The sequence below is a fragment of the Cervus canadensis genome, chromosome 22, assembly GCF_019320065.1.
Source record: "Cervus canadensis isolate Bull #8, Minnesota chromosome 22, ASM1932006v1, whole genome shotgun sequence".
Classification (NCBI taxonomy): domain Eukaryota; kingdom Metazoa; phylum Chordata; class Mammalia; order Artiodactyla; family Cervidae; genus Cervus; species Cervus canadensis.
This window is the reverse complement of record NC_057407.1, coordinates 45058620-45075636: the sequence shown is the minus strand read 5'-3', so window position 1 is coordinate 45075636 and position 17017 is coordinate 45058620. Positions and strand designations below refer to the sequence as shown.

At 39.2% G+C, this 17017-nt stretch overlaps 1 protein-coding gene across 3 annotated transcripts in view; it reads right to left on the bottom strand.

The window, feature by feature from the left end:
* ULK4 (unc-51 like kinase 4) overlaps positions 1-17017 on the bottom strand; it is a 502923-nt gene that overhangs the window by 319624 nt on the left and 166282 nt on the right. For all 3 annotated transcript variants that reach the window (XM_043443377.1, XM_043443375.1, XM_043443376.1), the window contains one exon: positions 5837-5929. In XM_043443377.1, the coding sequence (XP_043299312.1) occupies positions 5837-5929 (93 nt within the window). The remainder of the gene's footprint in view (positions 1-5836; positions 5930-17017) is intronic.

Sequence of the window (17017 nt, the reverse complement as noted above, 5' to 3'; positions counted from 1 at the left end):
GACAAATTTCACATATCAGACTCGCAAAGATCAAACACTTGTATACAGTAATTCAATAAAATTTTAGCAAAAACAGGCACTCTCACACACCTTTGGTACAGTCTAGACTGGGGGTAATTTGGCAACACCTCTAAAATTACAAATGCTTAGACCAGGGGTTCCTGAACTTGTCTGCACATTGTAATCACCTGGCGGGCTTCAAAGCTACCGCTGCCTGTGTCCAGTCTGAGACTGTGATTTAACAGGCCTGGAATAAGGCCTGGGTTTTAGACTTTTTAAAAGATCCCCAGGTGATATTATGTACCCTGTAGTGAAAAAATTACACTTCTCATTATTTGTCTCTTGCATGTATGTTCACAAATATGATAAATAACCTACCTCATCAATTTCAACTTTGTTTTATAATACCAATACATTAGAAAAGCATAACTATTCACCAAAAGATGACAAAATATGGAATATGCATAAAATGTAACACTATGTATCTGTTTTTTTTTAAAAAAAAGTACAGATGGTATGAGAATTATATCTCAACAAAGCTGTTACACATATTTTTGGAAAGAAGTGAAGAATGGCGCAGTCAGCGTACTATTATCTATGTGAAAGACACACACAAACTGGTCAAAAAGTGGCTGTCTCCTGGGGTAAAAATATGCTTTTCTATGTAAATTCTTTCAAATACTAAAATTTGAAATGCATTATGTATTACCTCTGAAAATACATTTTAAAAAATAAAATGGATTTACATGTATTCCCCATCCCGATACCCCCTCCCACCTCCCTCCCTATCCCATCCCTCTGAGTCTTCCCAGGGCACCAGCCCCGAGCACTTGTCTCATGCATCCAACCTGGGCTGGTGATCTGTTTCACCCTAGATAATATACATGTTTCGATGCTGTTCTCTCAAAACATCCCACCCTCGCCTTCTCCCACAGAGTCCAAAAGTCTGTTCTGTACATCTGTGTCTCTTTTTCTGTCTTGCATATAGGGTTATCGTTACCATCTTTTTAAATTCCATATATACGCGTTAGTATACTGTATTGGTCTTTATCTTTCTGGCTTACTTCACTCTGTATAATGGGCTCCAGTTTCATCCATCTCATTAGAACTGATTCAAATGATTCATGTCAATGTATGGCAAAAACCACTACAATATTGTAAAGTAATTAGCCTCCAACTAATAAAAATAAATGGAAAAAAAAAGTTTACTTGTACTGAAATTCTGTATAAATGGAAAAAAAAATTAAAATGAAACATAAAGTCAGTCTGGTCATATTATTGTCCACACAAGCAGAATCTTCATCAGCTAACAACAGTCCAAGGGGCATAAGTGAATATTTTGGAATGATGGAAATTCTCGATCTTGATCATGATGATAATTCCACAATTGAGTATGTTTCTCAAAACTCAGAGACCTGCATACCTAAAATGCATGTGTTTTACCGTATAGAAACTTATACTTCAATAAAACCTGACTTTAAAAAAATTTTTAAAGCTTGTGTGACAACCAGACCTCTTGACCAATGCTAGTAGGAATGCAAATTGGTACAACCAATAAGGGAAACTGCTTGGTGATATCTACTGGATCTGTGTAAGCACAAGTTCTGTGAGCCAGTACTTCCACTCTAGAATGAATACTCAATGGAGACACATACACAGATCCACCAAGGAGCACATGTGATACTCATGGTCATGCTACTCACGACAGCAAAAAAAAAAAAAAATAGGAACAGTGCAGACACTGTTAAAAGTAAAACTGGATTAGCAGACTGTAGTGTATTTGTGCAATGGACAGCCAGGCAGGAAGTTTCCCTTTGAAGAGTGGCATCGCCAAGACCAAGAACTGATGGCAAGGAGCACGAGCAAAAAGCAGAATACAAATGGGCCTCAACCATATAAAGAAACACTCAACTTCACTCATGAAAAGGAAAATGCAAATGAAAATTACCAGGGAATAATCTATCTCACCACACTGGCACATTCCAAAATTTAACAACGAGTTCTGATGGCAGGGTTGTAGGGAACCAGGCATCCTCAAACATATCCTCTGAAGATGCAAAATGGTAAAATCTCCACATAGGGCAGGGGCTTCCCCAGTGGCTCAGCTGGTAAAGAATCGGCCTGCCAATGCAAGAGATGCAAGAGACACGAGTTCAATCCCTGGGTCAGGAAAATCCCCTGGAGGAGGAAATGACAACCCACTCCAGTATTCTTGCCTGGAAAGTCCCATGGACAGAGGAGCCTGGCGGGCTACAGTCCACGGGGTGGCAAAGAGTTGGATGTGACTGAATGTACACGCACAGGATGCATATAGGGCAATGTGGCCAAATCTTAAGAAAAAAAAAAAATTTTAAGTGCATTTATTTTTTGATACACAAATATCATAGCTAGAGATTTACCCTGTAAGATGTACATGCATACTAAAAAATGATGCATGAATAAGATTATTCATTGTTTATGAATTGTCTGTTCATAGACAATTATCATTGTCTATCAAAGGGCTGATAGAGCAAACAATGTGGAACAACCCACATCTATCTATTAGACATCAATGAGGTGAAGCATGCCACATCCATACAATGGAAGGCTTTATAACTGTAAAACACAATGTGGAAGCTCTCTATGCATCCATATAGAAACAAAATTGGGGAAGAAGTCATAGGGTAGAAAAACATACATAATGTGCTATTTGTGTGTGAAAGGGAGAAATGAGACAATACACAGTGCTATTAGTTTGCGTTCGAACCTAAAATGAATAAAAGTAGTCAAACCACACAGGATATAATAAGAAGATGAGGAAAGGACACACGGGACAGAGGAAGGAACTGCTCTTCTGGCATATTGTATCTTTTCCCCAAGTAGAAATTTATTACCCATTTCAAAATGTTGGATTGAAAAATCATTTTTTGGGAAAAAAAGAAAGAAAATCTAGTTAGGGAAATAAAAACTTTCTTTCTCCCACCCCCACCTCAAGGTGTATGAACAGATTTTTGCAAGATGCACACAGGTTGCTAGGACCCATAGGATCTAGGACCTCCATTTAGAAAGATGTGGGGAGAGGGAGACAGCAGGTGGGTGGTAACAGGCCTTTAATGGTTTGCTCTTGATCTGTGGAGCCTCAGTCAAAATCAACACAGGACAGCACTTATTTTTATATCTTGTTTCAAGAGAAAAGGCAAACAGAGGAGAATAGTGAATACAGAAAGAGACCCTACAAAAGGCAAAAGTGATTATTAAATGAGGTTTGGGGATGATAAATTTCAGTTTACAAAATTTTTAGGATATTTGTGTAGAACAATATTCAAAATGAATCTTGCCCTGTCAAACTGTTACACAGTTGTGTTTATTATAACTGTAACATAATTTAATGTTAAAATCATTGTTCTCATTTTAAAACTTACTTGCTTAGGCTGAAATCTTTGCACATATATGCATTTTTCTCTAGAATAGATACTTAGAAGTAGAACTGGAGGTTGAAAGCTATGCACTTTTCACAATTTAATTATAGTGAATAAATATTAAGAGGTTCCAGATTATCAGTAGATAAGTAAAAGCAAAATAAAACAAAATCTCATTTCCATCCGTAAATTGGCAAAGATTGCCAAAGTGTGAATAAATACTGATATAAAAAGATCTTCAAATGATTTTGATATATGAAAAAGCAAATTTCAGTAAAACACATACCCAATGATACTATCTATGATTGTTTAAAATTTGACCACCACAAAGAGAAGCTATCTCAGTATATTCACACTGAATTTAAATAGCCCCTCAAAAGTTCAAGAAGGACACCCACCAAAATAATAACTATTAGCCCTGGCAAAGATTTGTGTATCACTGGTGGGGAATAAGGAAGCCCAGAGTACCTCTTGGTTATATTATTGGAATTTAATACAAAGACAAGATACTCAAATATTAATTATGCAAGGAAAACAAACAAAAAAGTTTATAAAAACTAATCCACTGAATTCTGCTTGTAAATCTTTTTTCAAAAGAATAAACCGACTTCTAAACCTAGGGTCTAATCATTTTAAAATAAAAAGATTTTAGGTCATCAATTATCTGTATCTACCTCACTAGACTTTTTACCCTCAACATGAAAAGTTAGATGCATTTACTAAAGAATTGGCAAGAAGAGAAAGTAGTCTCGAAAACATGTCTCATGAATGAGCAAGAGACAACTTAAAAAAAGGAAATACAATCCATTCAATCTAATGAAGGGATAAAATTAGTACGTAATTTTACCTCTTGGTATGGAAGGTCCAGGAAAGAAACAACTATCTGAATTTGGCTTTAATTTCTAACACAGATTCACTCTTTAGACTTAAATTTCTTCTGTAGGAAGAAAGAATGGTGCCTTCTAAATCAGAAATTTTGGAAGACTCATTGGACAGAGATTTGAAAGGCTACAGAAAAACAGGATTAAGAACTGCCGAGGATATAAAAGGGTTACTTAAGTGTTCTCCAAGTTCTTTTGCAATGTGACACCCAGACTACATGGTCACATTTATATGTCAGAAATGAACACGGCCACCCACAGGACACAAGCCTGAGAGCTGCAACCGCCCCAGCGCTGTGGCTGACCTGTGACTGGGTCAAGGTGCATGCCAGGCATGGCACATCCCCTGCAAAGGTTGCCTTAGTTCAGACTGCCACTCAATATGTATACTCTACAAAGAGCCTTTCTTGTCCAGCATTAATGGTAGCTCATCACTATGTACAAATGTGGGTGTTGGACTATAAAGAAGGCTGAGCACCAAAGAACTGATGTTTTTGAACTGTGCTGTTGGAGAAGACTCTTCAGAGTCCCTTGGACAACAAGGAGATCAAACAAGTCAATCCTAAAGGAAATCAATCCTGAATATTCATTGGAAGGATAGATGCTGAAGCTCCAATACTCTGACCACCTAATGAGAAGAACTGACTCATCGGAAAAAGACCCTGATGCTGGAAAAGACTGAGGGCAGGAGAAGGCAGCAACAGAGGATGAAATGGTTGGATGACACCGCCGACTCAATGGACATGAATTTGAGCAAATTCTGGGAGACGGTGAAGGAAAGAGAAACCTGGTGTGCTACAGTACATGGGGTCACAGAGGGTCAGACAAGACTGAGCGGCTGAACAAAAACATCACCACCACTATGCAGAACTGGTAAACAGCAGACTGGCTGAAATCCAGGTTGCAACTGTGTGATTTAGTTCTTTAAGAAAGACTGAAGGACAGCTCTACAGGTGCAGGATCCAAACCCACAGGGTCAGACACCACCCACATAACCCACACAATCAAAATCAGTGTTCTTCTTTGAAAGCAACAACTCTTCTCCTGCCCTTCTACAGACCTGGGTGCTCTTTGACCAGTTCTTGCTTGCAAGACTGAAGCAGTTGCTGCTGCTCTAGCAACTAATTTGGTGTCATCACAGGTGGTGTCTTCCATAAAGGCAAAAAGCTTTCAACCACTCAATGAAAGTATGTCAACTTAAAATAGTTATAGTCAATAAATATGACAGGGACTTAATAAATAACTTGTTCAGTACAATGAGGTGACAACTGACTTTTTAAAAAGTACATGTGTTAGTATTTTCTCTTCGAAGAATTTATAATCTTAGAGCATTATGGATTCCACAATATGCAAACTCCAGCAAAGAATAAAAATATGAGAACATAATCCAAAACACCATAGATCACAGATATTACAAGTCATAAAACATGAAAATTTATCACTTTGGTAACTTAAATTCGATTCTTGTATAATCTCATCATCTTTAACATTTTCAGAACACATAAAATTCACTTTATAGATAAGAAACAAAGAAATGAAAGTCTGAAGTAACAGTACCTGGTAAAAGTTGGGTTGTGTTCAGTCATGGCAACCAGCAGCTTCAGAGCATATGCTGGTACAGGGTCCGGCTCCGTGAGGATGTGTTCATACCTGAAAGGACAACATGATTAAAAAACACTCAGCGCTTTTCTCACTGTAAGTTTCCTCTGATCAACAGAAACAATATCCCATGAGTTTCAAACATGTTTCAAAAAAAAAGCAGATACTGAAATAAATGCATGAGCTATAGGACCTGCACTTGCCAGTGGAGGTGATGACACTGGCCTACCACACAGAGCATGGGTGCTGGGAAGACTCAATGAGACAATTCAGCTAAAATGATCAGTACAGGCTACCCTCACAGTAAGAGACTCAGAAACTTCAGCATTCGTGTTAGGTGTGGCAAACTACCTCACATTCAGAGATTCTAGAGGACTCATGAGACCCATGTATGGTTGTACTCATAGTATAGACTTAGTACAACAAAGGCACAGAGCTGAATCATAAGGGAGACAGACACGGTGGAGCTGGAAGATTCCACGTGCAAGCTTCCTTATCCTCTCTCCCTTCCACAAGGGGTCACACAGCATGCTCTTTCTCCCAGCCAGGAAACTGCAGCACGTATGCGTGATGCTACCACCCAGGGAAGTCCATTACAGGCTCATGGGACCAAGGTATTTATTGCGTGGGGCTGGTCACACAGGGAACCTCCGTTCAGTTGCTTAGTCAAGTCCGACTCTTTGTAATCCCATAGACTGCAGCACATCAGGCTTCCCTGTCCATCACCAACTCCTTGCTCAAACTCATGTCCACTGAGTCGGTGATGCCATTCAATCATCTCAACCTCGGTCGTCCTCTTCTCCTCCTGCCTTCAATCCTTCCCAGCAGCAGCATCTTTTCCAATAAGTCAGTTCTTCACATCAGGTGGCCAAAGTATTGGAAATCCAGCATCAGTTCTTCCAATGAATATTCAGGACTGATTTTCTTTAGGAATGACTGGTTTGATCTCCTTGCACCCCAAGGCACTCTCAAGAGTCTTCTACCACACCACAGTTCAAAAGCAACAATTCTTCAGTGCTCAGCTTTCTTTATGGTCCAACACCCACATCCACACATAACTACTGGAAAAACCATAGCTTTGACTAGATGGACCTTTGTTGGCAAAGTAATATCTCTGCTTTCTAATATGCTGTCTACGTTGGTCATAGCTTTTCTTCCAAGGAACTGTCTTTTAATTTCATGGTTGCAGTCATCATCTGCAGTGATTTTGGAGCCCAAGAAAATAAAGTCTCTCACTGTTTCCCTTGTTTCCCCATCTATTTGCCATGAAGTGATGGGACTAGATGCCATGATTTCTGTTCTTTGAATGTTGAGTTTTAAGCCAGGTTTTTCACTCTCCTCTTTCACTTTCATCAAGAGGCTCTCTAGTTCTTCTTCACTTTCTGCCATAAGGGTGGGGTCATCTGTATATGTGAGGTTATTGATATTTCTCCCGGCAATCTTGATTCCAGCTTGTGCTTCATCCAGCCCAGCACTCTACATCATGTACTCTGCATATGAGTTAGATAAACAGGATGACAATATACAGCCTTGACATACTCCCTTCCCAATTTGGAGCCAGTCCGTTGTTCCATGTCCAGTTCTAACTGTTGCTTCTTGCCCTGCATACAGATTTCTCAGCAGGCAAGTAAGGTAGTGTGGTAGTCCCATCACTTTAAGAGTTTTCCACAGTTTATTCAATCCACACAGTCAAAAGTTTTGGCGTAATCAATAAAGCAGATGTTTTTCTGGAACTCTCTTTCTTTTTCGATGATCCAACAGATCCAATGGCAATTTGATCGCTGGTTCCTCTGCCTTTTCTAAATTCAGCTTGTACATCTGGAAGTTCTCAGTGCATGTACTGTTGAAGCCTAGCTTGGAGAATTTTGAGCATGACTTCGCTAGCGTGTAAGATGAGATGAGTGCATTTGTGTGGTAGTTTAAACATTCTTTGACGTTGCCTTTCTTTGGGATTGGAATGAAAACTGACCTTTTCCAGTCCTGTGGCCACTGCTGAGTTTTCCAAACTTGCTGGCATACTGAGTATAGCACTTTCACATCTTTTAGGATTTGAAATAGCTCGGCTGGAATTCCATCACCTCCACTAGCTTTGTTCACAGTGATGCTTCCTAAAGTCAACTTGACTTCTCATTCCAGGGTGTCTGGCTCTAGGTGAGTGATCACACCATTGTGGTTATCTGGGCCATGAAGATCTTCTTTGTATAGTTCTTCTGTGTATTCTTGCCACCTCTTCTTAATATCTTCTGCTTCTGTTAGGTCCATCCCATTTCTGTCGTTTATTGAGCCCATCTTTGCATGAAATGTTCCCTTGGTATCTCTGATTTTCTTGAAGAGATCTCTAGTCTTTCCCATTCTATTGTTTTCCTCTACTTCTTTGCACTGATCACTGAGGAAGGCTTTCTCATCTCTCCGTGCTGTTCTTTGGAACAAAGAAAGTTTTCCTTTTCTCCTTTGCCTCACGCTTCTCTTCTCAGCTATTTGTAAGGCCTCCTCAGAAAACCATTTTGCCTTTTTGCATTTATTTTTCTTGGGGATGGTCTTGATCACTGCCTCCTGTACAGTGTCATGAACCTCTGTCCATAGTTCATCAGGCACTCTATCAGATCTAATCCCTTGAATCTGTTTTTCACTTCCACTGTATAATCATAAGGGATTTGATTTAGGTCATACCTGAATGACTGAGTGGTTTTCCCTACGTTCTTCAATTTAAGTCTGAATTTTCCAATAAGGAGTTCATGATCTGAGCCACAGTCAGCTCCCAGTCTTGTTTTTGCTGACTCTATAGAGCTTCTCCATCTTTGGCTGCAAAGAATATAATCAATCTGATTTCAATATTGACCATCTGGTGATGTCCATGTGTAGAGTCATCTCTTGTGTTGCTGGAAGAGGGTGTTTGCTATGACCAGCGCATTCTCTTGGCAAAACTCTGACAGCCTTTGCCCTGCCTCATTTTGTATTCCAAGGCCAAATTTCCTGTTACTACAGGTATCTGCTGACGTCCTACTTTTTGCATTCCAGTCCCCCATGATAAAAAGGACATCTTTCTTGGATGTTAGTTCTAGAAGGTCTTGCAGGTCATCATAAAACCGTTCAACTTCAGCTTCTTCAACATTAGTGGTCGGGGCATAGACTTGGATCACATAGGCAACCTAACATGTATCAAAGTCCTAGACTTCCCAAATGGAAGCAGGCATCTGGCATAAACCATACCATCTGCACAGACAGTCTGAGACACAGTGGACTACACACCCTCTTTAGCTAAACATTGACTGGCAGCTCTCTGGGAGCCTAGCTCCAAGATGGCAGCCAATGGCCAACCGTGCAAGTAGACCTTTCTCAGAAGAGCAGTCTCAGGCCTGCTATGTCAACTGTTTTCTGCATTGCATGATTATTTATACCTTAGAACCTAAAATGAAAAGTATTACCACAGATCATAAAATTCAAAATACCATCATCAGAAGTTTCTACAACAAAGTCAGGCTGTGCACTCATGTTATTTGCTATTAACAGAAAAAGAGTTGGACTAAACATTGTGTCTGACCTACTAAGGTTGAGCTATGCAGTAAACAGCTCCATGCAGACGCTCAGTTAATAAGCACTGAATGAATGAAGAAATAGACAGACTAACCCATCAACTTTATAACTCTCCAAAACAACTAACAAGGAAGCAAAACATCTCCAAAAATCCAAAATGTGTATTTAAAATTCCATGATGTGGAGCGAAAGCTTTATCATCTAGAGAACAGAGCCCCAGGCTCTTACTCAGAGCCTATTTACTCTCATTTTGGAAATCATTGCATAATAAGCTTACTTATGCAGCCTCTGAGCCCACAATGATTAAAAACAAAAAGAGCCAACTAAAGGGAGGAAAGGGACTATTACAGAAAGGCAACCCGAGAATTAAAAGAAGTGCAGTTTGAAAGCATAGGAAACACGAAAGAAAGCAAACCCAAGAACTCCTAGCAGAGAGCAGTTCAGGGAGCATTTAACACAGAGGAAGCAGGCGCTCAGTCCCCAGTGGGACCTGAGAGCCCATTATACACCATAATGTTCAATATGGGGGCAGTGAATCACGGAAATGTTAAATTGGGCAGACTGCTCTGTTTAAGGAGTCAGAAACTACCATATTTTAGTAATTTTTCTTGTGAAATATTTTTAAATTTTAGCAATCTGCCCATGTATGATAAAGACAGAAGACAAAACACTAATTGTTCATGATAAAATCATAAATAAAACAGTAAGAGAATGTTAAAAGAAATACAGAAAAACCAAGTATAAGTAATATTAAGAATGGAAAAAAAAATCAAATTGATGAGAGTAAGACATTCTATCATATGAAAAAAACAAAAATCAAGGAACACTTTTGGAGGTAAAAAAAAGTATCTGTAAAGCTTACAATTCAGAATTTTTTCAAAACAGGAACAACACAGCATTATCCCTTTCTCTAATAGTTTTATGAAATAAAAAGCTCTTATTCTAAATTGGTGACACCCAAGCCTAGCTTTAGGTTCAGTGATTTGCTAGGTGGACTCACAGGACTCAGAAAAGTTGTTGTATTCCTAAGTACGGTTTCTTACAGAGAAAGGATAACTGGTTAAAATCAGCAAAGATGAAAGACATAGGGTAGAGTCCAGGGGGACCAGGCATAAGCTTCTCGTTGTCCTCTCCCAGAGGAGCTGTGTGGACAGGGCTCAGTCCTCCCAGCAGCAATGTGTGGGAGCATATGTGAAGTACTCGCAGCCAGGAAAGCACCGGCATGCAGGGTGTTATTAGGGGTCAGTTCCTCAGGCACAGAGTACCTTAGTGACTGACCTCTGTCTCCAGCCCCTTCGGGAGTCACAGTCAAAATGCCCCACTGTAATTCACACTGTTATCCAGAAATATCTGGCATGGCTCAAGGCCCCAGGAGTACAGAGACTCTCTTATCTGGCAAGAATATTCCAAAGCCTCAGAACTAACTCTTCCACAAGGCAGTCAAGCACCAGTTTCTTCATTATACGCAGGATTTGAACCATGCCCCCACCTGCTAAGCAAAGCCTTCATAGCACATATACTTAAAAGGGAAACAGAGGCACTGCTGAGTTTTATAGAGTGCGGCAGTAGAGTCAGAGGTAAGAGAAGAATGAGCTCTTCTACTGGTTACTAGTATTTGGAAATCATCAGCCAGAGACTTTCAACTGACTAGAGGGTGAGAAACTTATGAGTCACTCAGTTACTCTGGACAGCCCCAACCCATCCCTGCTCCCAGACTTACTGGAATCACTGAGGAAAGGACTACAAACTTATGAATTTTAAAAAGCTTCCCATGTGATGTAACTCATGTGCTGGTACAGAACGTATAGGAGGATAAACAGACAAATAGAAATATAATAGAGAAAACAATCTCAAGAGGACTGAAAAATATGAAATATTTTTAAATGGACTTAACGAGAACATGTAAAGCCTACATTTAAAAACAAAACACCTTTGAAACTTTCACTGTCTGAAATACAATACAAATGTGTGGAGGTTGTCTGACGTTATCTAACCTTGAAATAGGAGAGAAGGATGAAGCTTGTACCAGCCTATGCATGACCATTTTCCCCAAGAATGTTGCTGTTTTTCTCCCCTTGGAAAAGAAGGGTAAAACAAATAATGGATCTGTTCAGAACAGAAATATTGACATGCTGAATATATTTTAGTTTAATCAAAGATAGGTTTGTAATAGCCAGCAAAAATTAGCCCCCAAAATGCTAAGATATATTAAGCTTGTCTTCGCAAGAGAGATAAAGCAACTGAGCCGATAGTAAATGGATCTTGCACGCCTTTGAATGACACTTGTCGGAAAAAACAAAAACTAACAAAAAAAAAACAATGATAATCCAGACTCCTGAAATGGCTATAAAGGAGAGTGACCAGTGAGGAATGGCCCATCTGGATGGCCGGGGGCTGGAGAAGAGCACTCTGAGAGCCATGAGCCAGAGACTGAGATTGTTACCGACATAAAAGCATGCTGTCCATATAGGAATCCAAGACCAGGCTCACTCTTTTACTTCTAGGATCCTCCCCAGATAAGGAGTCTTTGCTAGGTCTCAAAGAGTTAGAAAACAGGGGGGGAAGCCATTCATACTAAATTCTCTAAGAGGAGAGAAAGCTTTTAAAATCACATTTGGGGATTTAAGGGACAGACTCTTCCCTACCTTGTTAAGTGTCTGGAGAAACCATGTCCAGTGAGACATTCTAGCAGAACATTTAAACAGACTAGCTAAATAACTATGGATTATTGTGAGACGTTATTCTGGGAGTGTGACCAAAGAACTGGCCAAGTGGAAAGAAGGGCCTATTTGATTGAGGCAAATGGGAGGCACAATGTTATAAAGAAGTCCACTATGCTGGAATTAAATCCCAAACTCACATTTCACGTGTCAGTGGAGAATTTGGGAGAAAAGAGTGGTTCCAGAATATCTAAGGGACTTCAAGGCACACAATGAGGAAGAGCCTGCTAAATGAAAAGCTAAAGCACTTTATGAAGCCACTAGAACAGTTAAGTGTAGGGTGGGATCAAGAACAGACACAAATTAAAAGGAAAGAAAGGTGATCCAACACTGGACAAGCAAGAGTCATCACAGAAAGGAAGACAGAACAGTCAGGCCATATCTTATGAAAATATATCATCAATAAATTAAACATTCAAGTAAAAAATTTTTAACTTTGCTGAAGTACTAAAATGAGTAAACATTCACAAATTCATGAGTGAGAAGGCCTCCACCACATGACAACAAATGAGAAATGAACCCAAAAATTTCACAGCTTTCAAGTTTTAAAGCAGTAAATATTTCTCAATGACAAAATCACCCTAAACAAATCAATTAGGGAAAATTCATTTACAGAATTTTGATATATTTTATACATTCTTAATATATAAAGAGCTATTTGCAAACCAATAACAATCCCACATTGGGGGAGGGGAAGACAAAATCCACTTAAGAATAATATAAATGGCCAACAAACATGGGGGGTTGGTCAACATCATGAGTATCAGAAGGAATGCAAGCTGAAGCTAGTAAGAGTACAGAAAAATAGGCAGTTTCATAAAGGGAAACTGGTCATATACACCATTTGCTATCTTTGGAAAAATCTGCTCAAACATGATGAATGTATGTAATTTTTAACACAGTGGTTCCACCTCTAGAGATTCAACAAAAAGAAATTAGTACACACCCAAAGGCATAGTCCTGAAAATCGCATAGCAGTAAATATAAAGTGAAACACTGGGGAACTCCTAGATACTTACTAACCAGAAACTGTTCAATGATTTTAAAACATTTATAAACATAGGTATAGACATTCAATACATTAGTGTTATATAAGTATAGATATAGATATTCACAGAATGATGTCTGGAGGAAGAGACAGGCTGCAAGGAGGAAATTTCAGAAAGTACTAAGTAAATCTCATTAGGAATGGAGAAACCATTAGTGGAGGAGGCAGATGTTAACATAAAATGGGAGGCAGGAGGCAAAACACTGAGAATCTTGAATGGCTGGGTAAGAACTGTTAATATTATTTTCTGCATTCTGAAGGTTTCAATGTCTCTGAGCAAGGGAAAGCTATGAGGAAGGCAGTATGTTAAAATGCATTTGTAACAATGCAGGGTGAATTCCAGGCTTAAACAGCTTAAAAGAAAGAGATGTGTAGGGTTAGAGAAAGAGAAAACTGCCAAACATCAAAACATGGAGGTGAAATCTACCCTGAGAGAAGGCTGAGAACTTACCCTGGACTGCTATGAGAAAGGGGTAGACAACCAACTCTTCTTGGCATCTTCTGTACAGGTTCTTCCAAACTTTGTACTAGGTTATATCCTGAGTCAGCTCCAAAATTTTATGAACTGAGTCAAAAAATTTTATGAACTGAGTTTATATCCTAAGACTTTCCAGTCTTGTGTCTTTACATGACCTGAGTTCTATGCAATACTCTCTTGTCTTGGGTGAAAGCATAGATACTCAAGTGTATCAGCAGTAACCTGGACACATAAGTGGATGGAGAAATAAGCAAGTGGTGGGAAGATATATAGATATATATGTATTAAATTTTTTAAGTGAGAGAAAGGTAAGACTTCAAAATAAGTATTAAATATAATTTCAGATAGTAAGCCCTAATGTCTGGCTTCTTGGATAAAATCAACAACAAATTTTAATTATAAAGGCCCAAAAGGCTCCAAAAAAAAAAAAGACGTCAAAAAAGTAATACTCAAGGTTTACAAAATACTATCCAAAAAACTGGAGCACTAGAATTATTCTGATTCAGAGGAATGAAAGAGTATTTATCCTTACTCCTCAAATTATCCCAATTTAGATTCTCATAGGTTGTTCCCCCAAGGGAGGAAAAACATCACTGTACCTATGTACCTAAATGCACTGATTTAGGTAAACACTCAGAAACATAAAAGGATTTAAGTAGAAGGAAAGAAGTAAAACTTTCATTTGGTACAAAAACATTCGAATATTATCTGCAAAAAAAAAAATAGTTTATCTAAGGAAAGGCTGAAAATGAAATACTCCTATATAGTCTGATTCCCATCAAATATGGTCAAGTTCATGCCTGTTTTAACACAGAATACTGTAGTTAAGGAAGACAAAGACGCAATACAGAGAACCATCTGGATGTCTTCTGAGCCACCGACACAGAAATTTGGTAGTGAAACTCAAGACTTTTGCTGGATATTATTTCAGAGACAAACTCTACAGTGTGTTGCCACAATAAAACCCACTTATAAATTCATATTTCTAAAAGGAAATACAATTCTAAGTTGTCAAGGATACAGTCCTTTCTGAAATTCTGAAATAGGTCTTAATAATTTATGAAGTCATTATAGCCCTGATGATTGTACAGGTCACAAGAGAATTAGAAAACAGAAGGGAAAAAAAAAAAAAAAAAGACAGTACTCACTTTACCCAGGAGAGAAATGCTGAATGCTCTACTGTCATAAAAACACTGTAAACACATTTATATCAGCATGATCTCTTTTCAATACAAAACACTCAAAGCTAAAAGAAAATATGAAAATAGAACAAAAACATGTTGGCAAAGTGGTTCCAATCTACCAAAGGCAAATTTTATAGCACATTTTCCCCCATGGCTTTCCACCTGGCATAAAGCCTTCCTTGATATGCTACCCAAATAAAATAAGCTCTCCCTCCATTCCCCTCATCAACTGAGGTGAAAAAAAGCATAAAAACTTGAGACACCTTTTATTTGGCAGACTTGCTGGGGACTTAAACCTGAGAGGCAGCCTCTCAGATAGCTCTGAGGGACTGCACAAAGAGGACAGGGAGGAGCCAGGATATACAGGCATTTTTTAAAACAAAAAATAGGTAGATAATTGGAACAAAGGATTACTGTTAATTAAAGAAAAACCAGACATCTCACGTTAATGAATCTAGCACTTTCCTCTGTATGGGAAGATGCAAGAGTCGGGGATTACTGAAATCATTCCTTTGATACACACCTTAGCTATCAAGGACCTATTCTTTTCTCCATCCTGAACCCCGCCAGGGAACAGTCTGGGGTGGCTGCAGCAGCTGATAGCTTGATGGCCATACCACCCTTTGCTGACACTGTCATTCTCTATTTACACATTCGGTTTTCTCTTCACGGCGCTCACGATGAACTGAAATCACCTTATGTGTTCATTTGTTTAGTCTCACCCACTAGACTGTAAGAGCACCAAGAGGCAGGGATTCGGTCTTTCTCACCATAATATCCTGAGTGACTGACACAGAAGTCTCTTGATATCATTTATTGAATGAATTAAGAAAGAAAGGAGGGAGAGAAGAGAGGAAGCGTTTTAAACCTCCTATGAATGATCACACAAGGGAGCTCAAATTACATTATTTATGTTTGTATGAATATTAGAATTTCTTCTTCCCTAAGAAGAGTAATGATGTGTTCCCTGAATGGATGATGTAGTACCATTTACAGCTAAATACTGAAAGAGCAATGCCCTCCCATTATGTAACAAGCAACAGAAAAAAATGTTCAGTCAGAAGACTACTTTCAGTGTTAAGATTTCACTGATAATACTTTGATATAAAACTTCTGAGCAGTAACGATTTTAATTAATAAGGTCACTCTGGGATTAAGCTCCATTAAATATTGCCTCTTTTTCTTCTGCAGCAACCTTTAAAATTAAATCTTGTTTCTGCTGAAAAAAATCATGCCAATTTTCTGACTATATGTGGTTTATCTTTCTTCTCAGAAAAAAAAAAAGCCTTTTCTCATTAATCATACAGGTAACAGTTATGTTCCTGGCATCTCAACTGTCTTGAAGAAAGGGAAAAAATGGGCAGAAGAGGTGGAAGGGAGGAGGAAGTAAGGGTACACACACCAAGTCAATGGCAGGACGGAGATCTGAATACAAATATATTCTAATCACAAGATCCAGACTGCCAGTGACTGACATTACCAAGCTCAATAAGCAGACAGTTTTCTCCAGCTGGTGGCCAAGGAGGAAGTCAGGGAAATGGCAAGCATGAAGGGGATTTGACAAACTGCTGCTGATTCAAAGATGGAGGGGCTACATGGAAAGAGTTCTGGGCACCTAAAATACCGGGCAGTGGCACAGAAGTAGGTGCTTTGGTCCTGCAACTGTGTAAGCTGTGTAAACAACGGCCCCCGGAAGACATGTTCAAGTCCTGACCCCTGCGAATGCGACCTTATCTGGGTCTTTGCAGATGTAGTTGAGGATTTCCAGGTAAGATGGGCCTGCATGGAGGGTAGGCCCTAAACAGAATGACTGATGTCCTTACGAGAGAGAGGCAGAGGGAAATGCGAAGCTGACACACAGCGGAGAAGGCCACGTGAATACAGCAGACCGGAGGGACACCGTCATAACCCACGATGCCCACAGATCAATTCTCCCTCAGAGTCTCCCTGAAAGGAAGAACCCTGCTGACACTTGAATGTCAGACCTCTGGCCTCCTAAACCATGAAAGAAAACATTTCTGTTGTTTTAAGCCGGTCTCTGTATGGTAATTTGTTACAGCAGCTGTGAAAAACTAATACAAACCACAAGAAACAATTCTGCCAGTAGCCTGAATGACCCTGGAAGCAGAATTTTCCTGGAGTCTTCAGACAAGGACTAAGTCCAGTATTGTACAC